A 23,353-nucleotide genomic window follows, 5' to 3' on the forward strand; every position below is an offset into this window, starting at 1 on the left:
TAAGACGTTATTTTTGTATATTTTATTTTTATATTTTTTACTTAGTCATGCATGAAATCCGAATGCAAACTGAAAATGCATTTTCCTGACAGCTTGCTTCTAATGATGAGGCATAGAAAAGCCTTCCTTTGATCCATCGGCCAAAGCCCGGTCCGACCAGGAAAACAAAAAAAACCCCGACTCCATTTGTTTTCAAAAAATATATGTATATATTTGAAAATGTTGATTTTTTTTATATTAAACTAAGTAAACACGCCGATTGGTGCAGGCAACGCTAGTACGAAATTATCATCTCCTTTACCACGCATTAAAGGACAGCAGTTCTTATACTTTAGCTTTATTCTTTATTCTTTTTTAAATATTATTTTTGTATTTAGGATTCTTTGACATTCATTGTTGGGAGGACATGGGGAGTTGACAAGGAATAAACAACATTCCTCTCCTCTCACTCATTCACCATCATCAAGTCCACATTCTATTAACTCTAGGGACATCCTCTCCACGTGTCAGCAACTAACGGTGGTAGTGGTGGACAAAGTGGGTGACAGTGGTCCCACTTTCCACACCAATGTACATCCCTCTAATAATGCTCCCACCCAACTCACCTCGCCTAGCCTAGCCTTGTTTCTGTGTGTTTATTGGAACTTAGGTAAAGGAAAAAAACGAAACCAAACCAAACCAAATCGGAGAAGAGAATAAAAAAAAAGAAAACCCTGGTTAAAGGGGCATTGGTGATCTGACCTCAATGCTGAAGACAACCTTTAAACTGGATTTGATAAACCCTTTGACGTCCACCATGTCAACACAGTTCAAAACCAACAATAATTAATTAGTCCCTTCCCTCTCTTTTTCTTTGGCGGATAAATCCCTAATTAATTAGACTAATGGTTAGAAGTTTTAAACAAACAAAAGAGACAAAGGAGAATAGTAAAAGAGACACAGGAAAGCCTTTTTTGGGGGAGTTTCTGGTCATTGTTATAAAAGAAATTAGGGTTTTGGCCCTTTTAAAGTTGAACAACTAAAATCTATATTGCTTTGAAAAGGTTATATAATTTCATGCCTAATAAAGTATATGTGGTCTATTTTGTTTACTATTTCCCTTTTAGCTCCTCATTTCGAGACCTGTTTCTTGTTTGAGTGAGCTCTTACCAGTGTGAAGCTCTTACTTTTTTGCTAGGAAATGGTCTAGTTTGCTTAAAAGTCTTGGGCTTCTCACATAACCTTTTCCTTTGAGCCTACATTGTTGATGGATGTAGGGGTCTTGGTAAGAAAAATGCTGCATTGTCGGTTAGATCTCTCAATGGGGCCCAGTGTTTTTGCAGTTGATTTTCAGTCATTTAATGCTTTAGCTTAGTTTGTGTAGTTAAAGATAGTTCCTTGTTGAAAGTTATCTCCATCACTCATTCCTGTTGGAGTCAGAATCGGCTCTTTTGAGGCTTGTCTTTGTCATAATGTGCTCTTGTATCAGGTACATTGCTGTGTTACTCATCACATTTTCGGTTTTGCGTTGAACTCGTGAATGTTGTTCATTCCATCTCCTCTGAAGGTGAATGCTGCTCGTACTGAAGAGAGGGCTTTTAGAGTTACGCCTGCTTTTAGTGAAATGGTTCTAAACTCGTTGAATCTGTGGATTTAAGAGATTGATGACTCTCTGTAGTATCGTGCAATATCCTTGTTCTTTATGTAAAAGGATTATTACTGCAGAGATTGAGGGGGATTTTGGGCTTCTATTTTGTGTTTTAATCTTAACTTCTCTGAAATTCAGTTTGTTGTAATCCAATCTCTGCATTAGGGAGAGGAACCCTCCGTTTATTTCTGGTTTTTAGCTTTTAGCTAACTTGGGATTGATAGGATTAATATGATGCTCTTTAAAATTTTAGTGTTATCCATATTTTTCCTTTCTGCCATGGGGCAGCTTCCTTCACAGGACATTCTGGCATTGCTTGAATTCAAGAAGGGTATTAAGCATGACCCTACGGGTTATGTCCTTGATTCATGGAATGAGGAGTCCATCGATTTCAATGGCTGCCCTTCTTCTTGGAATGGGATTGTCTGTAATGGTGGAAATGTTGCTGGTGTTATCCTTGATAACTTAAGTCTCTCTGCTGATGCAGATTTGAGTGTTTTTTCAAAACTTACGAAGCTTGTGAAACTGTCCATGTCAAACAACTCTATTGCGGGTGTCATTCCTGACAATATAGGTGACTTCAAAAGTCTTGAGTTTCTGGATGTGTCAAATAATCTCTTTTATTCATCATTACCTCCGGGAGTTGGTAAGTTAGGGAGCTTACGGAATCTTTCACTGGCTGGGAATAACATCTCAGGCTCAATTCCAGATACAATTTCAGGGCTTGTTTCAATCCAATCTTTGGACTTGAGTCGCAATTCCCTGTCCAGTTCACTGCCGACCTCATTAACAAAACTGAATGAGCTGTTGTATCTAAATCTATCTTCCAATCAGTTTACCAAGAGAATCCCAAAAGGGTTTGAGCTCATATCTGGTCTTAAGGTGCTAGACTTGCATGGGAATATGCTAGATGGCAGCTTAGATGGGGAGTTTTTCCTTCTATCAAATGCCAGCCATGTTGACTTTAGTAGGAATATGCTGCAGAGCTCCAGTTCGCTGAAATTGCTCCCCGGCATTTCTGAGAGTATCAAGTTTTTAAATCTTAGCCACAACCAACTTACTGGATCATTGGTTGGGGAAGCTGAGCTTCAGTTGTTTGGAAGTTTGAAGGTGTTGGATCTAAGCTACAATCAGCTGTCTGGAGAATTGCCTGGATTTAATTTTGCATATGATCTTCAAGTCCTTAAGCTGAGCAACAACAGATTCTCAGGCTTCATTCCTAATGTCCTGCTGAAAGGAGATTCTCTGCTTTTAACTGAGCTTGATTTAAGTGGGAACAATCTCTCAGGTAGCTTTTTAATGATATTGCTAGTTTGCTACTTCATCCTACAGAGGAATGCTAAAAAGCTTGAATATGTGAATTTTTTTGCCAACTTATGAATTGAACTTAGTTGCTTTGTCCGGTTTTCTGCATTCTACCATTCCTTATACTTCCTGGTTTATTTTTCAGGGCCAGTATCCATTATCATGTCAACAAATCTGCAGATTCTCAATCTTTCTTCAAATGTGCTCACAGGGGAACTTCCTTTACTGACTGGAAGTTGTGCTGTACTTGATCTATCAAATAACAAATTAGAAGGAAATTTAACGAGAATGTTGAAATGGGGGGATATTGAATACCTTGATCTTAGCCATAATCTTTTGACAGGGTTGATTCCTGAGGTAACTCCCCAATTTTTGCGTTTAAATCATCTCAACCTCTCACATAATTCCCTTAGTAGCCCTCTACCAAAAGTGATAATGCAGTACCCAAAGCTTAGAGTCCTTGATCTTAGTTTCAACCAATTGGATGGACCTCTTTTAAATGACATACTAAACTTGGCTACTTTGGAAGAACTTCATCTTGGGAATAATTTAATTTCTGGTTCTATTGAGTTATCTCCTCCAAGTGAGTCCAACCTCCATGTTCTTGATCTCTCTCATAATTGGCTTAATGGCTATTTTCCCAACCAATTTGGGTCATTGGCTGGACTTCAAGTGCTCAATCTTGCGGGCAATAACTTATCTGGTTCTCTGCCAACTTCCATGGCTGACATGAACTCGCTAAGCTCATTAGATATATCCCAGAATCATTTTACTGGATCTTTACCAAACAAGACCCCTAACGGGCTTCAAAGCTTTAATGTTTCCTACAACGATCTCTCTGGAGTTGTCCCAGAAAATCTGAGGAAGTTCCCTACTTCCTCCTTCTACCCTGGAAATTCTAAGTTGCTTTTTCCTAGTGGTCCTTCTGGATTGAACAATGCCCCTGCTGAACATTCCAAGAAGAAACCGATTAACACATTTGTGAAATGGGTGATTGTGGTGTCATGTGTGGTTGCTCTCATCATTCTCATCCTGCTTGCTATATTCATACATTACATCCGTATATCAAGGAGAACTCCTCCGGTGCATTTTACAAGTAAAGATGTTCACAAGCAAGCACCGACAAATTCTAGCATTGTTGGGACTGAGAGTGGGGGTGCTTTGGTTGTTTCAGCAGAGGATCTTGTGACTTCAAGGAAAGGATCATCATCTGAAATTATCAGTCCCAGTGAGAAAATGGCAGCTGTGACTGGCTACTCTTCTTCAAAGACCGGCCATTTATCTTGGTCACCAGAGTCTGGAGATTCATTAACTGCTGAGCACCTTGTAAAACTGGATGTAAGAACGCCAGATCGATTGGTTGGTGAGCTGCATTTTCTTGATGATACAATCACATTGACACCTGAGGAGCTGTCAAGGGCTCCAGCAGAAGTTTTAGGAAGGAGCAGTCATGGGACTTCTTACAGGGCAACATTGGATAATGGAGTCTTCTTGACTGTGAAGTGGCTCAGAGAAGGGGTGGCAAAACAGAGAAAAGAATTTGCTAAGGAGGCTAAAAAATTTGCAAACATTAGGCATCCTAATGTGGTGGGTTTGAAAGGATACTATTGGGGGCCCACCCAGCATGAGAAGCTGATTCTTTCTGATTATATCTCACCTGGAAGTCTTGCAAGCTTTCTTTATGGTAATTGTTTACCCTCTAGCTTTTCAACAAATTATTTGCACTTCTCTTATTAGAACACTGCTTATCAAAAAACATAAGAGTGAAGGGGGGATAGTGGAAATCTTATTGTTTGATCTAACTTTTATTTCACCTTCACTGTCATATGCGGGTACTTTCATATGCTTGGCCCTTTTCTCCTTTCAGTGTGGTACCTCTTTGTGAAGGTTTCAGCATAAAATCCAGATCCATATATAGACCTTTAATTACTGCTACTTGAAAATGGAGGGGCTTAGTCCCATGCTTCTGAGAAGACTGGTCTGGAACAACATTATTTTTGCAAAATCAAACTGTTTAGGTTGCTGGTAGTTTAGCACAAAATAAATGTAGCGGCTTTACTACTTACAAGGCTTCTAAACTTTTATACCAAAATTTCTGATTTAGATAACTTGTCTTGCAGGGCATGTTTACCAGGGGTATATGGGTGTAGCATAGATGAAAACAATTAAAACAAAACCATTAAAGCAGTTAGTTCTCTACTTTATTTTTTTGGGGCCATATCAGAAGAGATGTATCTTTGTTGGATACAAATGTGTTTGTTTTAATTTTTTTTTTTTGAAAATTCAAATGTGTTTGCTTGCTTCTTACAATCTTTTTTATTGATGCATTGCAGTTGGCACAGTTGAGTTAATGTGCTATGAATTAGTACTGTTCATTAATCCTGTCTAGTTTTTTCAGTTGTAGCCAATAGAAAAATGGTTCACTAGTTGGGTTTCAAGTGGTAAAGTTGTTTTCTTCTCTGTTCCTATATCTTAAGAAACTTCTGCATGGATAGACGAGTTCTTCTACTCTCTTACTATTGCCTCCTCCATTTGTTTTTCTTCTTTCATTGATGATTGAAGGAATAGATTATTTATGATATGATATGAGATTGTCTTTCATGCTTCCCTTTTTGATACTCTTTTCCTAGCTTTTATGTAAAATAGATTTTGATCATGTCACTTTTTATATCTTAGCAAAATAGTATGTAAAAGTGACAAACAATATATTCATATGAGAGACATCATTTAGTTATTGCATGTTTTTGAACATGATGATGATAAAATTATAATATTTGTAACTTCTATAGATTTGGCTTACTTTCATTCTCGTTACTAATGATCACATCTAATATAATATTTTCAGATCGACCAGGAAGAAAAGGCCCACCTTTATCCTGGGCACCGAGGCTGAAAATAGCTGTTGATGTTGCACGAGGCCTAAACTATCTCCATTTTGACCGTGCTGTTCCACACGGTAACCTAAAAGCAACAAACATACTATTAGATGGGCCTGATCTTAATGCACGTGTTGCTGATTACTGCCTACACCGCCTCATGACACAAGCTGGCACCATGGAACAAATTCTTGATGCTGGTCTCCAGGGTTATCGCGCACCAGAGTTAGCTGACAGCAAGAAACCGCTGCTTTCCTTTAAGTCAGATGTTTTTGCATTTGGAGTGATTCTGTTGGAACTTCTAACAGGCAAATGTGCTGGTGATGTAATTCCCGGGGAAGAGGAAGGGATTGAATTGACAGAATGGGTGCAGTTGAGGGTAGCAGAAGGCTGTGGCTCAGATTGCTTTGATTCTGCCTTGGCGCAAGAGATGGGGAATCCGGCTACTGAGAAGGGAATGAAGGAGGTCCTTGGAATAGCATTAAGATGTGTACGATCTGTTTCCGAGAGGCCAGGTATCAAGACTATATATGAAGATCTTTCTTCTATATAATCCATTTTTTATATCTAAATTTAATATTCAGGGAATTTAATATCTCATTGGCCTCCCTTTTTGAGTATTTTCATTTGGCATATCAAACAGCTGATTTCCATTCAAAATTTGTTGTAAAAATGAAGCACGATATGAATGGATAGAAAAGTTTCAACTCAGTGCTGGTTCCCATAATGGCCTTCTTTTAAGGCTTTCAATAATAAAATTCAGTTTGATCTTCAAATGAGTTTCAGATTTACTATAAGTTGTATGAAGAACCTTATTATATCCACTGAAATTATGTTTTTGAGGCAAGATTTGCACTCACACTAGAGCTGTTAAGCCCTTTTGCTTTCAGCATGAGTTTCTGGACAATGAGCTCAAAGTCTGGCAAATATAAAAGTCCTCAAGTTGTCAACTAGCAGCCAGTTGGTGTCAGCGAATGAGCTCAAAAACACACTTATTTTGGATGCTCCTCTTTCATTCATATATCATAATCTTGAATTTTTTTTTTTTTAAGTTTCAGATGTTAATCAAGTTTAAGTTTGGGCCATTGATTATTTCAAGTTATTTGATTTCAAATGTTAGTCATTCATTGAATTAAATGAGAAAAAAATTTGATTAGTCTATTTGTATAAATTGTCTGAAGAACTTTATTTGTTATATAAATATAAATATATATATATATATATGAGCATTAACGTTATTTGTTATATTTTCATTGATTTGCCTTTCCGAGCCCACCTATATCTTGAGTTTCTATTCTTTGTTCCTTGTAAAGAAGCACTGTAATTTGTAATTAAATGTAAAGCGTAATTTAATTGGTTTGTATAATTATTTTTAAAAATTATTATCTGACAGATTTAATATTCATATTTAAAGCTTGTAATTTTTTTTTTCAAATTAATGTTTTTTTTTTTTTAAATATCTTAAGTGCAATTGAGGAAAATAAATTTGCTCATTAAGAATATAACAAATGTGGCAATTCAAATTTCTTCAAATAATAATTAATAAAGAAATGAGACAATAAACAATAATTTTCAAATTAGATTTCAGGATTATAAAGCGAAAATTATGATCCCAACTTAATGGTGAAGCGAAATAAATAATCCAAAGTTAAGGTTAGATCAACAATAAATAAAAATTATTTAATTTTTATAAAAAGTTCAAATTCTTAAAAAATATATATATATATATTATAAATGATGAGATCGAAGCTAACGTTTGTACACCAACCTTTTCACTCTGATAAAAAACACTAAACCCTAGAGCATATACCTGATGTGATGTTGACTTATTTGACGCTAATACAGTGGTTTAGGAAATAAGAATCAAACTACTTAGTTTGGAAATTAAGATTTTTCAGTTACCTTTTTTTGAAAAAAAAAAAAAAAAGAAAACTCATTTTTTGGCTTCCTCAACAGCCAGGGCTCACTTGTGTGGCTCAGTGAACTGCAGCAGCTGCCGCCGCCATCGTCACCCACCGGGTAATCTTATCATCATAAATAAATTCTACAAATATTTTTATATAATCAGTTGATATTGATACATTAATTTGAGTTGAAGGTGGTTATGGATTCTCAGCTTCTACGATTTAACGGAACCAATCTTTCTATTAAACCAACACACTCTTCCCATTTTCGTTCTTTCACTGCCCCTAATTTGATCCGTCTTTCATCAATCACTTTTCCTACAGGTACTTACTTTTCCTTTTTGAATTTCTTAAATGATATTTCAGTTGCTTAGTTGATATGAAAATGATTGGTGTTTGTTGCATTTGGCTCATTAGTTGTTTCATGAATCTCTTTTATTCTAAAATTTTTTGTACTTGTACTTGATAAAAAGACGTGTTCATTGTGTTCAAGAGACTGTTAGGTTCCGGTTGTATGGTTTGATTCAAGTATATACTGCTGTAAATACAAGTTTATGTCAAAATTGGTATATATGTAATTCGTAGTATAGATGGTATCCATTCATTACAGCTGATGAATGTTTGTATTTTGATAGCAGGTTTCTTTTTCGCTGCTTCTTGGATAAATAAAATTGCCATTTATCCCAAAAAAAAAAAAAACTTGTTCACTAGTCTACGCACCGAATTTAGGACACTTTGCAAAACATTTAATTTTTTTCTATAATGGACCACTATTACAGGATTGGCTTGTAAGAGAATAAGGTGTGCAATGAAGTCTTATAAGTTATCAGAACTTAGTCATGCTGAGTTAGAAAGCTTGAAGGCTCGTCCTCGCATTGATTTTTCTTCTATATTCGGCATGGTGGGCCTATCTTTTCTTTCCTGTGTCATCTTTTCCTCTTTGCTGATACATTATCTTTATTCAATCCCTGCCAGTTTTTAATGTTCATATATGATATACCTCTCAGATCCAACCAATAGTTGATGATGTCCGCAGCAGAGGCGATGCTGCAGTTATAGCGTTGGTGCTGCTGTCAATCTTTACTTGCTCTTTTTTTTTTTTTTTTCCTGTGAGCATTTTCAGTAATGTGGTTATGCATGTGGTTATTTGCAAGTATATTTCTTTTGCAGTTATACTGAAAAGTTTGATAAAGTTAAGCTACAGAAAATTGTTGAAAATGTCTCGGACCTTCCTTATCCTGAGGTATTCTTTTTGAAAAATTATTCTTCTTGAAATCTCATCAAACCTCTAATTTGTTTCTTCAGTTTATTTTATCTCCATTGCTTTTTTTTTGCTATGCTGCCATGTCTCAGCTTGACCCAACTATTAAAGAGGCATTTGATGTGGCATACGACAACATATATGCATTTCATCTTGCCCAAAAGTCTGCTGAGAAAAGTGTTGAGAACATGAAAGTAAGTTAGTATTACTGCTTTGTTATTGTATCTTTCATTTATTTTCAACATAATAAATATTTTCATACTCTGATAGGGTGTTACATGCAAAAGGGTGGCTAGGAGTATTGGTTCTGTTGGTCTTTACGTACCAGGGGGAACTGCTGTTTTGCCTTCAACTGCTCTAATGCTTTCTGTTGTAAGTTGATCAAATGAATTACATTAATTATATCTCTAGTTCTCTGTCTGTTTTAACGGTTTATTTGACATTTGGTTTATTCCTCACTCCAGCCTGCACAGATTGCCGGATGTAAAACTGTTGTTCTAGCAACTCCTCCAGGCCAAGATGGCAGTATATGTAAGGTATTTTTGTTTTTTTCTTTTATAGAAATAGCATATAAAGAGAGAGAGCTGATCAGGATTTTGCTATAGGAGGTACTATATTGTGCTAAGAAGGCCGGTGTAACTCACATTCTTAAAGCTGGCGGAGCTCAGGTCTGAAGATATGCTCACATTCTGCATTTGAACTATTGTTTTTAGTATTTTTTTTACATTCCTATCAGATCTTAACCTTTTTTTTCTAAAAAAAACTGAATTTTACAGGCCATTTCTGCAATGGCCTGGGGAACAGAATCTTGCCCAAAGGTAATGATTCCTCATCAACTTTTTCTCAGTTATTGGGTTTTAGATATCTACGGCAATTTTTTGAAGCTGAATGAGTAGTGATTTCTCTTGTGTTTCCTGTCAGTAATTTATTAATCAGAAACTAAGAGGCTTTTCTTTTGAGCTTAAGTGATTTATCAAATTCTTTTATATGTTCTTACTAAGCTATCTCTAACTGAGTTTTATGCATTGTGTTTCTCTGTGACGAATCTGTGTTTTATGTATGATGTCATGCCAACTGGCTGGGGAATTGCACTAGAAGCCTTCAGTTATTTGTGTTGAGTGTAATTTAATTAATCCTTTAAAAAATGCAAATCTTCAGCAAGACTCATCATGCAAAGTCAATTTCCCTTTCACATCTTTCTCTATTTGCCTGTGTGTGGATAATAGCATGCTGATGTAAATAACATAGTTAGTTATGACAAAATATTGATTTTAAATGAAGGATGTTGAAATGCCATTAGAAAATCATAATGATGATCAGAAAGCTCATTTAAAATCAATGTAATAACTTGTATATGATCAGAAAGCTATACAGGAGGTTTATGGTCCAGTTTGTTACCGTTGAGCATGTATACCAGACTAAACAAAGTCTTGATGAGTTGTTCAAGACTTCAAATATGATTAGTTGTTGAAGGCAAGATAACTCAGACAAGATTTGATTTTAGGAAGAAAGATGAGATTTGATTTATCATGATTGGATCTTTTTCAGCTTTTTATTGGTGTTAATGGTTTTGCCTTTGTTGCAGGTTGAGAAAATTTTTGGACCCGGAAATCAGTATGTAACAGCTGCCAAAATGATTCTCCAAGTAAGTTCAGTTTACTAGCTCTTAGAACTTGTACATCAGTTTGATCCAATCGAAGAAAGTTGTAGAAACGCATTTTCCTCGATTTTGATTTGATTCTATCTTCTGTTTCTATTTCCTCATAGAATAGTGAGGCTATGATTTCAATTGACATGCCAGCTGGCCCTTCAGAAGTTCTGGTTATTGCTGACAAACATGCCAGTCCTGCACATATAGCTGCAGATTTGCTCTCCCAGGTTTTCACTTTTTTCTTCTTAGTTCTAATTAGCTACTTTTTTACTTAAATCTTATCTTGAGGCGTTTGTGATCATTTGTCTTTACTATATTGGTGAGTGGTGAAATTACCGATCTCAAGTTTTCTGCTGTTCCATGAAATTCTCCATCAGGACAGCAAAGGTTTGTAATTTAGATGATTCATAATGCATGGTGAAGTTGATGGCTTTATAGACTTATATCCTTCATAGGACTTTCTTTTGGCCTTTATCATGAACTTGTAAGGGGTATGATGACTTTCTTTCTGCAAATCAAGATAATAGAACCTCACAAGTTCAAGGTTGTTTTTGCATTTATGACCTTTAGTGTTGTTATCGCTCGATTGAGTTTAAAGGGTTGCTTGATTGGGTTGAAAGAAAATGGTTGCTTGGTCTCCGGTTGAAAGAGAAAGAAAAATGAAAGAGAAATTAAAGCGAAATGCTAGCTTGTAATTTCCAAGCTGGCATTTTCGAGCATGAAAATCCCACATCTGCAGTCCATGTAGGCAAAAAAAAAGAAGGACCACATCAGCAACATGATGGTGGAGTGTTAACTCTTAAAATTTGGACTGAATTTCACACTCTGAAAAGTAGAGGGACTTGATTTGATCAAATTATTGTACAGGGACTAAATCTTGATTTTGGCCAGAGTACATGGACTAATCTCAGAATTTGACCTTTTAGTAGACTTTTTGTTTGTGTTGTAATTTTCAGTGACATTCCGAGTCACATGTGCATGTGTTTTTATAATTATCCCTTGTTTCCTACTTTTCAAATTTCCTGAGTTTTAATTTTCATTTTAAAATGGAGGATTATTTGAAACCCAGAACTTGCAAAGTAGACTGTTCAATCCCTTGTCTAGTGACACCCACGTTAGACACTTCTTTTGTTCGATTGTTGTTAGAAAATATTCTATACTAAATTGGAGAGTAAAGCATAGTCTTGATAACTAACTTGCTGCTTTTATGCCCCCAAGGGATGTGTCACTGGTTAAACTTGGGATTTTCAGTTCACAACCATCAAATTTGAACCTGGGGAAGGGAGGGTAGGACTATGGGGAATAGAACATGGTTGTCTTCCTTTCTACAGCCCAAGGTCCAGTTTGACTTAATCTGTACAAAACATTAAAAAAATCCTGCTTCTCTTGGACCTGATGTATTAATTGATAAAATCTGCTATTTTCAGGCTGAGCATGGCCCTGATAGCCAGGTTGTTCTTGTAATGGCTGGTGAGGGTGTGGATCTTAAAGCTATTGAGGATGAAATTAGTAAACAGTGCCAAAGCCTTCCAAGGGGAGATTTTGCTTCAAAAGCACTAAGCCATAGTTTCACTGTTTTTGCTCGTGATATGGTTGAGGTTAGTTTTCATTTTCCTGTCTTGGTGCCCAGAGCTCACACTAATCTATTTTGATCCCCTACTTGCATGCAATATCTTCAGATGGTGAAAATTTATCAAAGTTTTCAGGACAAGCTTTTATTGCATCAAGACTTGGATAATGTGTAACCCTGCTTTCACCAAAAATGTCTAAAAGCTAGAAGTTCCAACTTTTTCCAAATTTGGGTTTATTTCTGATTTGGATCTTGCAATTATACAATTCAAGTATAGAAAATATCTTGTATTCTGTTTTATGGAATTTCATGATCATTTTCCTTTAGGCAATCTCCTTCTCGAATTTATATGCACCAGAGCACCTGATCATGAATGTGAAGGATGCAGAAAAATGGGATGGTTTTGTTGAGAATGCTGGTATTTTTCTAAACTGCATCTTTTGGCTATATTGTTTTATTATAGTTTTTTTCTTCTTGTCACAATAACCATTGTGATGGCTGTTAGTTTCTACCTTGATAATTCCCCTTTTTAGTTTGTTGCTATGTCACTACAACATTATTTTGGTCAATTATTTGAATGTGTTTTACATATGCTCCTGCTGGTTTCTCATTTGCATCTTTAAAATTTTCCTACTTGTTTTATACATGCATTATGAAATTGTTTTGAGATCCAAGTAGAGAACATTCAATATATATGTATTTTCATGCTTCAATTAGGAAGTCTTAATGTCATACATTTGTTGGAAAGCTGTTGATAGGAATTCTTAATGCAATATACATGTATTCTCATGCTTTGATCAGGATGTCTGAATGATACAGATTTGTTAGAAAGCTTTTGATAGCTGTTCTGAATGCAATATTTGTGTATTATCATGCGTTATGTTTCCTTCTTACCGTCACCTTGAGCCAAAGAAAACACAATGTTAAAATTGACCTGTAAACATGTATCCCATTTATATAAATTTGACAGTAATTACTGTTAAGTTTTAGGCTGTTTTATGCTGACATTAATGTTTAATGTCCTACATCCACATTTGTTGGGTCTACATGTAATCTACATAACAAGTTTTCTGCTGCCAAACTATATTTGTTTTGCATGATGGCCATTTTCATTAAATGCTTTGTCTTTGCTCCTGCAGGTTCAGTGTTCCTAGGGCAGTGGACACCAGAGAGTGTGGGAGACTATGCAAGTGGGACAAACCATGTTCTTCCAACATATGGCTATGCAAGGATGTATGGTGGGGTGTCACTTGACTCTTTCCTTAAGTACATTACTGTACAATCTCTGACAGAGGAAGGCCTAAGAAATCTTGGCCCATATGTGGCCACCATGGCTGAAGTTGAGGGGCTTGATGCTCACAAACGAGCCGTGACTCTCAGACTTGAAGATATTGAGGCCAAGCATGCTTCTAGTGTGAGATGATGATGAATGTCAATCATATTGGGTGCTGTTTTATCTTGTATGATAGAGCAAAAAGTTGTCTTTGCAATGGAGTTTGATTGTTATATTGTAACAGATAATCCCCTTCACTGCTAGCTATGAAGGTGGTCTAGAGATTTAGATATAGTTTAATTTTCCATTTCATTGAATGATTCCAAAGAAACTAAACTAATGAATGGAGTTTAATTTCCATTTCAGTGGACGTCACTAAAGAAACTCATGAATGGACAAAAATCATGACTCTAATTGGAAGTTTTCAAGCTTAGTGTCACGGGTCGAGACTTAAGTGTTGAATTCGTGTGATTTTAGGATTCGGATATTCAATCATCCGACGTTTTAGATCAGTCTAACTGTTACAGTTCATATTTTTATAAGGTATTATTTGTTCCGGTTCTCTTGATTTTACGATTTTGTCTTATAAAAAGCGTCTTACATTTACCTATGTATCTTGGGGTTTATAGCTCAGATCATCCACGCACAATATCTCTAACATATTCTCATGCTCAGAACGCTTGCACACTGCTTCCACTGATAGCACTCGTCAGGTTACTTGGCTTGAGGGTGTTTGATCACTGTTTCGAACTTCCTCGTGTATCTTGCAGTCTAGGGCTCTCACTGCTCGCATAACATGTTAGTAACATGTTTCAAAGCTCTAAATGCACGCCCGTGTATCTTAAAATCACTTTCCCGCCAGCTTGATCTCGATCGCTGCTCGGTTCAGGATCAGTCATGGCAGGACCAAGGCCTGGCCATGACACTCTCCCCCACTTACTATGTCGATGCCAAGACCACACCCAACTCTCTTGTTGCACACAGTTGACATTTGTTCATATGTCTCTCACTTGTGCCTTCAAGGATTGGATCGAGGTCCTGTCACATGGGGCACCGCCCACAGTACTCGTCCATTGTTGATGTAGATTGGTCACGTTGTCGCACACATGCCGTTCTGCTCTGATACCAAATCTGTCATAGTCCGCGCGTTTCTTATTCTGAAACTACGCGTCTGTGCGGCACCAAGATTACTCTTAGTCAAGGTCAGCCTTTACCTAGTCCATATTTCCTTGGATAGATCAATTTTTGATCCTTCAAGTCGCATACCCACGAGCCTTTTCTGGCTTCGACCCTGTAGGGTCGTTCATTCCGAACTCTATAGAAAGGAACCCAAACTCTCATTGTGCACCAGCCCACGATTTTCAAAGTAGCCCCGAGCACCCAGCTCTACCCGCAGGGCTTTAGATCTCGAGCACCGATCCTCGGGTGCCCATAAGGACACCCAGTCCCGGTTCTCATGATATTATTACTTCTTGACATGATGAGAACCCAACACCATGCCCGTTCGTATCATACGCAAGCTTTCATATCAAGTTTATGCAAGCGCCACATTTAAGCTGGTCAGCAGCCAACTCGGAGCCTCTAGGCTCATCTTGTCTCACGGGACTCGGTTTTTAGGGCTTAGGCCCTTAGCATCAGTATCGATCGCCCGCAAGCATAATTGACACCCAACATCATGCTAGTCCCGCAAGGGGGACTTAGGTGGACTGTCCCAGCTGCAGCCTACCTCTACCGATTAGCCGCAAGGGTCTAGCAACGTGCCTGCCTATCAGCCCACACATCCTTCAGGCTCGATGGTATCCCTCATACGCAAACACCATCACATGATCCTTTCGGCTCAAGGAGGGAAAATCGAAGGGCATAACGATCTCTACCATGTAACCCCATGACTCAATGCAAAGGCGCGATATGAGGCCCGTTGGCCCCAATCGACCTTGGGTTTATCGTGACCCGAGGAAAATCGTGCCACACTCGTGACTTTACGATGCCCGCCCACCTAGCCACCACCAGTGACTAGGAGTAGCTCATTTTAGACTAGCCAAGTCCCCGCCTGTCCACTAGCCAAGGGGGTGGTGAAAAGTTGACACCAGTCATCCCCTTATAAAGAGCGTAAGAGATTTTCTCAGTCTCCTACTAGTGACCGTAAGATTGTCCGAAATGAGGACACTTTTCTCTTCGGCTATCTCAGGGCCTTATAACCTTCCTCTTGGTCGCTCCTTGGTCTTGCCATGACTGATTCTGAACCGAGCAATGGTCGAGACCAAGCTGACGAAAAAGTGGTTCTAAAAGACGCGGGTGTGCATTTGGAGCTTTGAAACATGTTACTAACATGTTGTGCGGGCAATGAGAGCCCTGGATCGCAAGATATGCGAGAAAGTTCAGGACAGTGGTCAAGCACCTTCAAGCCAAGTAGCCTGACGGGTGCTATCAGTGGAAGCAATGTGCGGCATTCTGAGCATGGAAATATATTATGGATATTGTGCGTGGATGGTCTGAGCCATAAACCCCAAGATACGTAGGTAAGTGTAAGGTACCTTTTGTAAGATAAAACCGTGAGGTCAGGGGGGCCAGAGCAAATAATACCTCACAAGGGTATGAACTGTGGCAGTTGGGCTGATCTGGGACGTCGAATGAGTGGATGCTCGGGTCCCGGAGTCGCGTGGGTTCGGAGCTTAAATCTCGACCCGTGACAAGTGGTATTAGAGCCTTGGTTTGGCTTAGTGGTGAGATTTACATGACCCCTTTGTGCTGGTCGAGTGACGTGAAATCAAGGTAGTGCCAAGCTCAAGAGGAGCTATTAAGACGTAAATGCGGTTTTGTGGCTGTGAGGGCTCGAAAGGGAGCCAACGATGCGTGCTGTGGGAAAAATTGGGCCTATGTAAAAAGACTCTCAAGTAGGCTCTTGGATGCCAAGCAAAAGGGCACCGAAGTCTACCTTCACCTAGAAAAAGGTGTTGGCATATGTTGGGGCATGTGATGCCTTCACGGTGGAAGGAATCATAATGAGACCAAGATGCGAAAAAGGGCTTACACCATGAAATGGTGTTGCGTAAGGCCATGTGGGCCGAGTGAATCTTGTCATGAGGGGCAAAAGGTATTGAGTTTCAAGATTAATTACTAATGTGTGCACTTGCTGCATGGTGCAGGTGCCCCAACGGGGGTGCAAGCCGAAGTATTCGGGTCCAAGCATGGAGTCCTTACATAAAGGAGTATAGAGTGGATAAAGATTGAAGCCACAAATGGAATGGCCGGTGGACCATGAGCTGCGTTGGTCAGTGGACCATGAGTTCTCGTGGTCAGAAGATCACGAGAGTGTGTGAATCAATGAGTAGAGTCTGTGTTGGTCGGGAGGGAAGGCTTCATATGTAGTAGTGGTCAGTGAACCACGACAGACGGTAATCTAGTAAAACAGACAATTGGGAAATGGCCAGTTGACAAGGCCTTCAGATGGTGTGGGTTGGTGGACCTTGAGAATTGAGTGGGTTGGTGAATCCCCGAGTCGAGCAAATCAATGGACTAGGCGTTTAGTTGGATCAGTGGATCTTCGAGTATGAGCGAATTTTGAGATGTCGTAGGAGCCATGCTAGAGTCAAGGCAGATAAGCAGTAGATCCATCGAGGAGACATGGTTGCGTATAATGCTAAACCAACTTTCGAGTAAAAGTGAGGGAGACACGATTTCCCTGTGGGACGGAGTCAAGACAGAGGAGCTCAAGCTGATGGAGCTTAGTGTTCGAGCTAGGAGCAAAGACCGAATCAGAATGCGCTAAGGTGCCATCTTGAGGGCGGTTGGCTAGAGGGCCACATCTAAAGGGGTGACCTTGGAAGGGTCAAGAGGACCCAAGTTGAGAGATGACCAAAGTGTCTGAATACCACTGTGCTAAGGTCTATCATGTGGGGTGCCGTATGAGTGTGGTTGACCTAAGCACCACGTCCAGAGGGGCGCATCAAGAGTTGATGCTGCAAGAGTGCAGTAGGTGTAAGGGGTCACGTCCAGTGGGATGCACCGATGAGTGGCAAAGTGGGTGGTCATTCATTCTACTAAGGGTCATTGATCAATGAGGGTGCCTCGAGGTCGCAACATGACATGATCAAGAGATGAAACAATGGTATGGCCCGTGTGAAACAACCAAGATAAGGTTAGACAGTTCGAGCTGGAATAGAGCAGAATGGCATGAGTGCGGCAACGTGACCAATCTACATCAACAATGGACGAGTACTGTAGACGGTGCCCCATGTGACGAGGCCTCGATCCAATCCTTAAAGGCACAAATGAGAGACATATGAGCAAATGTCAGCTGTGTGCAACAAGAGAGTTGGGTGTGGTCTTGGCATCGATGAGGGCATCGACATAGTAAGTGGGGGAGAGTGTCATGGCCAAGCCTTGGTCCTGCCATGACTGATCCTGAATCGAGTAGCTGTCGAGACCAAGCTGGCGGGAAAGTGGTTCTAAAAGATGCGGGCGTGCATTTGGAGCTTTGAAATATGTTACTAACATGTTGTGTGGGCAGTGGGAGCCCTGGACCGCAAGATACGCGAGGAAGTTCGGGACAGTGGTCAAGCACCCTCAAGCGAAGTCGTCTGGCGGGTGCTATCAGTGGAAGCAGTGTGCGGGCATTCTGAGCATGAGAATATGTTGGGGATATTGTGTGTGGATGGTTTGAGCATAAACCTCAAGATACGCAGGTAAGTGTGAAGTGTCTTTTGTAAGACAAAATCGTGAGGCCAGAGGGGTCAGAGCGGATAATACCTCACAAGGGTATGAACCGTGACAGTTAGGTTGATCTGAGACGTCAGATGAGTGGATGCCCGGGTCCCAGAGTTGTGCGGATTCGAAGCTTAAGTCTCAACTCGTGACAAGGTGTTTTCTCGGGTCACGATAAACCCAAGGGCGGTTGGGGTTGGCGGGCCTCGTATCGCGCCTTTGCGTTGAGCCATGGGGTTACACGGTAGAGATCGTTATGCCCCTCGGTTTCCCTTCCTTGAGCCGGAAGGATCATGTGATGGTGTTTGCGTAGGAGGGATACCATCGAGCCTGAGGGATGCGCGGGCTGGCAGGCAGGTACGCTGCTAGACCCCTGCCGCTAATCGGTATAGGTGGGCTGCAGCTGGGACAGTCCACCCTAGTTCTTCTTGTAGGACTAGCATGATGTTGGGTGTCAATTATGCGTGCGGACAGCCGATACTGATGCTAAGAGCCTAAGCCCTAAGAATCGAGTCCCATGGGACAAAAAGAGCCTAAAGGCTCAGAGCTGACTGCTGACCAGCTTAAATGTGGTCTTGCGTAAACTTGATACGGGAGCTTACGTACGATACGGGCGGGTATGGTATTGGGTTCTCACAATATCAAAAAGTAATAATATCATGAGAACCGGGACTGGGTGTCCCTACGAGCACTCGAGGATCGATGCTCGAGATCTAAAGCCCTGCAGACAGAGCTGAATACTCGGAGCTACTTTGAGAATCGTGAATTGATGCGCAATAAGAGTTGGGTTCCTCTTTATAGAGTTCGGAATGAACGATCCTACGGGTCGAAGCCAAAAAAAACTTGATGGCATGCTACTTAAAAGATCGAAAATTGATCTGTCCAAAAAAATATGAACTATGTGAAGATTGACTTTGACTAAGAGTAATTTTGGTGCTGCACATACGCGTAATTTCAGAACGAACAACGCGCGGACCGTGACACTTAGCTTGTTTTACTTGATTTTGTGTTGTCAATAACAAGTTTTTAGGCTTTGAGTTTAGTATCAATTTACAAGATTGAATACACGTGGCAATGTTGGAAAATGAGGATGTTGAAATTATGCTTCAGTTTCTGGTTTCCGAGTTGAATTTGTGCGTGTTTTTTTTTTTAAATTTATCTGATAAAAAAGATTTTAAATTTAATATCGGAAAGTGTTTATTTTAGCGTGTGTGTATATATATATACATTTATGGCCACAAGAGGCTGCTTGGCATTAATTCTATAAAAGAAATACTCATCAGACGGATAATATTACATCCAAATATAATAGAATGCTAAGTATTCTACGAAATACAAACACACATCATTCATCAGGCTTTAAAAAGAAAAATCACATCCTAGATCCAAGGACCCACAACCATACACATGATTTTAATCTAAATTTGACCCCTCAACGATAGCCAAACCCTAGGAAAATGCAAATTTCAGACCCACCTGAAGAAACAATAAAAAGACTCCTCCCTCAAGCGACGACTTCCTCTTCTATTTCTTCCTCCTCCTCATACTCATCCTCCGCGGTTGCATCCTGGTATTGCTGGTACTCGGCAACTAAATCATTCATGTTACTCTCAGCTTCAGTAAACTCCATCTCATCCATTCCCTCACCAGTGTACCAGTGCAAGAAAGCCTTCCTCCTGAACATCGCCGTAAACTGCTCACTAACCCTCCTAAACATCTCCTGTATTGAGGTTGAATTTCCAACGAAAGTGGCTGCCATTTTCAGACCCTTAGGTGGGATGTCACACACGCTAGACTTGACATTGTTAGGGATCCACTCGACAAAGTATGATGAATTCTTATTCTGGACATTAATCATTTGTTCATCAACCTCCTTCGTGCTCATCTTACCACGAAACATTGCAGAAGCAGTTAGGTAACGGCCATGGCGTGGGTCAGCAGCACACATCATGTTTTTGGCATCCCACATCTGCTGGGTCAGTTCAGGCACAGTCAGGGCCCGGTACTGTTGTGATCCTCTGGATGTCAAGGGTGCAAATCCAACCATGAAGAAGTGTAGTCGTGGGAAAGGGATAAGGTTAACTGCCAGCTTGCGGAGATCAGAGTTCAGCTGTCCAGGGAACCGCAGACAGCATGTCACACCACTCATTGTAGCAGATATGAGGTGGTTAAGATCACCAACTGAGTCAAGTTAAAAAGAAGAAGAACATAAGCAGAGATCACAGCATGTATACTCTGGAAATTAATTCCATTACAAGAAGCCACTTAATATTTTTCAAGAAGAAACACAAGAAAATACTAGTTATTATCCCAATTCATTGAAACAAATATTAAGACATTAATTCCTGTCACGTCACATTCTTTTATGTTTGTGGGGACAAAAGGTGGGTGAATCTTTGGGTAAGAAAGAAACTTATGACCAACCCGACTAAGACTTAGTAACACAGTTAGGAGCTAATATGCCAGCAATTCCTTAATAATTGAGCAAGCTAGCAACCAATAAATAATAACTTTGTCAATTCTTGTTCATAAAGACCCAGAACAGGAAGGTAAAGCAGCATTATCAAATTAATGCCATTACATGTTTTATTTTTAAATTGTTGAAGGAAAAACTTGCAGCTTGTTACGCAAAGCTAAAACCCTATGTTGCATACAGTAGGCATTTAGGATGATAGATCAGAACTTACAAGTTGGAGTGGCAAGCTTGAGAGTGCGGAAGCAGATGTCATACAGAGCCTCATTGTCCAACACCATACATTCATCAGCATTCTCGACAAGCTGATGAACAGAAAGGGTAGCATTGTATGGCTCAACAACTGTATCAGACACCTTAGGAGATGGGAAGACCGAAAATGTCAACATCATGCGATCTGGATACTCTTCCCTAATCTTGGAAATAAGAAGGGTTCCCATTCCAGATCCAGTACCTCCACCCAAAGAATGACAGACTTGGAATCCTGTCCCAAAGGCACGTAAAGTGAGATTTGAAGATAGACAGGCTTTTTATTTTGTGGGTTTGCAAGGCAAATGCAAGTTGAGAAAACCAAAGTAAATTTAACAGGATCACAAAAGAAAATGAATGAATAGATAAGACACTGGCCAATATGAGCAATTAGAAAGGGTTATCCATGCAGGGATTTGACCATCTATTGGTAGCAAAAAAGCACTAAATATGATATCAAATACGAAAGCAAGAACAAGTACAAAGGTTATTGACCAAATTAAAAAAAAAAAAGAACAAGTTCAAAATTAGAAGTTAAGAGTGTAGGAAGGAACCAAGCCACAATAAATCAAGATACACTAATCACTCTCACACATGATTACAGAAAACATAAACAAATGGCTCAAATAATCTCTTTAAATCAAATTGAGGACAAGCTTACAACATATGGTCTCTATACAAACAAACCAACCAGTACAGCTTTGATGGGAATTGTAAGAAAAGAAAAAGGAAAGGCTTGTTTTCCAACTTTGAGGGAATAAATAAATAAATAAAATACTAATTACAAAAAAGCTAAATGCAAAATCAGACCATAATGCAACCACAATCATTTCAAAGCAAGAGGTGAAAACAAATATCATTTCCTCCTAAACAATGAAAGAAATAAACACTTAGCCTCAATGGCTTAGCAAATTCCTTTATATATATAACAATTTTACTTCAAAATAGAAATTTTCAATAGGCATAACAGACAAGAAGACATAGCCCGGACTGAAACAGACAATGAATCTGAACTAAAAAACAAAAATATCCTTAAAAGCCCCAAAAGTGAAAAAAATGAAAATAAAAGATACGCGCTTGGAAAAGACCCAAAATGCCTCACTGAACCCATGATTAAAGAACAAACCATATTTTACGAAAGCTAAAATTGAGGAAAAATAAAAGATAAATTTAACATAAAAACCAATAAAACATGAAAATTGATTAAAAAAACTCAGATCTCAACAAAATGAACTAAACCCATATGCCAAAAATGCATGAAAAAAAAGTTTGTACCCTGCAAACAATCACAATTCTCAGCCTCTTTTCTGACAACGTCAAGAACAGAATCAATAAGCTCAGCTCCTTCGGTGTAATGACCCTTGGCCCAGTTGTTCCCAGCACCAGACTGGCCGAAGACGAAGTTATCGGGGCGGAAGATCTGTCCAAAAAGACCAGATCTGACGGAGTCCATAGTACCAGGTTCGAGATCCATGAGAACAGCACGTGGGACATACCTTCCACCACTGGCTTCATTGTAGTAGACATTGATACGCTCGATCTGTAGATCGGAGTCACCGCTATACCTTCCAGTGTTGTCAATACCATGCTCGTCGCATATGACTTCCCAGAACTTAGCGCCGATCTGGTTCCCACACTGACCTCCTTGGATGTGCAAGATTTCTCTCATTTTTTTGCTTTGTCCTCGGGAATGTGATGGGAGAGGGAAATTGGGTTGCTTTGCTTTTTGATGGGAAACGGAAGGTTGGGAGTGAAGGATGGCCAGTAAAATTTGCTTTCGATAGATGACGATGAAAATAGAAAGTCAACACAGACTTTTGTTGGAAAAATGCTTCTATTTAAAGCGTTTGTGAGTTGTAATAACAATTCTTTTTTTGTGTAATAAACTAATTTGAATACCAGCAAATAATTGACTTAATGGGTTAAATTTTTTCTTTTAAGAAAAATTCTTATATTTGAGTACGTAATCATTTATTAAAATTATATCGAATACATAATTTATAATTATTTATTTTAAATTATAAATATGACACATTTTATTTTAATTTAAAAAAATAAATAATTTATCTACTCATAAATTTTTTCTTAAAAAAAAAAAAAAAACTGAATTGCATTTATTTAAATGGACTGTTGTTAGTATTTTTGTTTAAATAAAAAATATGTGATAAATTTATATAAATAATAAAGTGGATAAATCTTTTTATCGTTTTTTTTCTTAAATCTTAATGCAAAATTTGAGTGAGTTGAGTGAGTCGTTTAGATGATTTGGATTGCAAATTGCTTGCTTTTGGATTCGGTTCCTCTCCAGTCTCCGTATCTTCGGCCTTCGATAACCTTTTTCTGTTTTGGGCTTATTACATAAATTTTTGTTCCAAAAATTTATCTACCCACGTTGTAACATCAGATAATTGGTTTTCTTTTAATATGATTATTTTGCCTTGCCATGCTTGATTTGTAAAC

At 38.9% G+C, this 23,353-nt stretch overlaps 2 protein-coding genes across 5 annotated transcripts; one reads left to right on the forward strand and one right to left on the reverse strand.

Moving 5' to 3' along the window:
- Window positions 1–747: 747 nt before the first annotated feature.
- On the forward strand, window positions 748–13,832 carry LOC111278859 (histidinol dehydrogenase, chloroplastic). 4 transcript variants are annotated; one of them, XM_089764454.1, is made up of 15 exons: window positions 7,563–7,827; window positions 7,925–8,036; window positions 8,492–8,613; window positions 8,720–8,772; window positions 8,883–8,955; window positions 9,066–9,167; window positions 9,244–9,345; window positions 9,438–9,509; window positions 9,579–9,641; window positions 9,750–9,791; window positions 10,559–10,618; window positions 10,741–10,851; window positions 12,052–12,222; window positions 12,522–12,612; window positions 13,334–13,832. In XM_089764454.1, the coding sequence occupies exons 3-15, from the start codon at window positions 8,521–8,523 to the stop codon at window positions 13,615–13,617; spliced, it is 1,317 nt and encodes a 438-aa protein (XP_089620580.1). In that variant the 5' UTR covers window positions 7,563–7,827; window positions 7,925–8,036; window positions 8,492–8,520; the 3' UTR covers window positions 13,618–13,832. The 4 variants fall into 4 exon arrangements, with proteins under 4 accessions (XP_022721282.2, XP_089620581.1, XP_089620580.1 ...); XM_022865548.2 differs by having other exon boundaries at window positions 7,644–7,827; window positions 7,907–8,036; XM_089764455.1 differs by lacking the exons at window positions 7,563–7,827; window positions 7,925–8,036 and adding an exon at window positions 1,748–2,433 and having other exon boundaries at window positions 8,508–8,613; window positions 13,334–13,825.
- Window positions 13,833–19,430: 5,598 nt separating this feature from the next.
- On the reverse strand, window positions 19,431–22,704 carry LOC111278860 (tubulin beta-5 chain). The gene is made up of 3 exons (XM_022865550.2): window positions 22,169–22,704; window positions 20,859–21,128; window positions 19,431–20,352 (listed from the first exon to the last, which is right to left on the reverse strand). Exons 1-3 carry the CDS (start codon window positions 22,560–22,562, stop codon window positions 19,676–19,678), a joined length of 1,341 nt encoding a protein of 446 aa, XP_022721285.1. The 5' UTR covers window positions 22,563–22,704; the 3' UTR covers window positions 19,431–19,675.
- Between the last annotated feature and the right edge of the window lie 649 nt (window positions 22,705–23,353).

Source organism: Durio zibethinus, chromosome 8 (genome assembly GCF_047325235.1).
Source record: "Durio zibethinus cultivar Kanyao isolate XHJ-2024 chromosome 8, ASM4732523v1, whole genome shotgun sequence".
NCBI classification, from domain to species: domain Eukaryota; kingdom Viridiplantae; phylum Streptophyta; class Magnoliopsida; order Malvales; family Malvaceae; genus Durio; species Durio zibethinus.

Bases quoted from the DNA above. Each gene is read 5' to 3' on its own strand.
- LOC111278860 (XM_022865550.2), bottom strand. From the start codon at position 22,562: ATGAGAGAAATCTTGCACATCCAAGGAGGTCAGTGTGGGAACCAGATC. The intron at 21,129-22,168 runs GTACAAACTTTT...CCTTTGGGACAG, and splicing joins GAATTGTGATTGTTTGCAGG to GATTCCAAGTCTGTCATTCT. The intron at 20,353-20,858 runs GTAAGTTCTGAT...AACTTGACTCAG, and splicing joins CAAGCTTGCCACTCCAACTT to TTGGTGATCTTAACCACCTC.
- LOC111278859 (XM_022865547.2), top strand. From the start codon at position 1,859: ATGATGCTCTTTAAAATTTTAGTGTTATCCATATTTTTCCTTTCTGCC. The intron at 2,916-3,077 runs GTAGCTTTTTAA...TTTATTTTTCAG, and splicing joins AAGTGGGAACAATCTCTCAG to GGCCAGTATCCATTATCATG. The intron at 4,617-5,777 runs GTAATTGTTTAC...TAATATTTTCAG, and splicing joins TCTTGCAAGCTTTCTTTATG to ATCGACCAGGAAGAAAAGGC.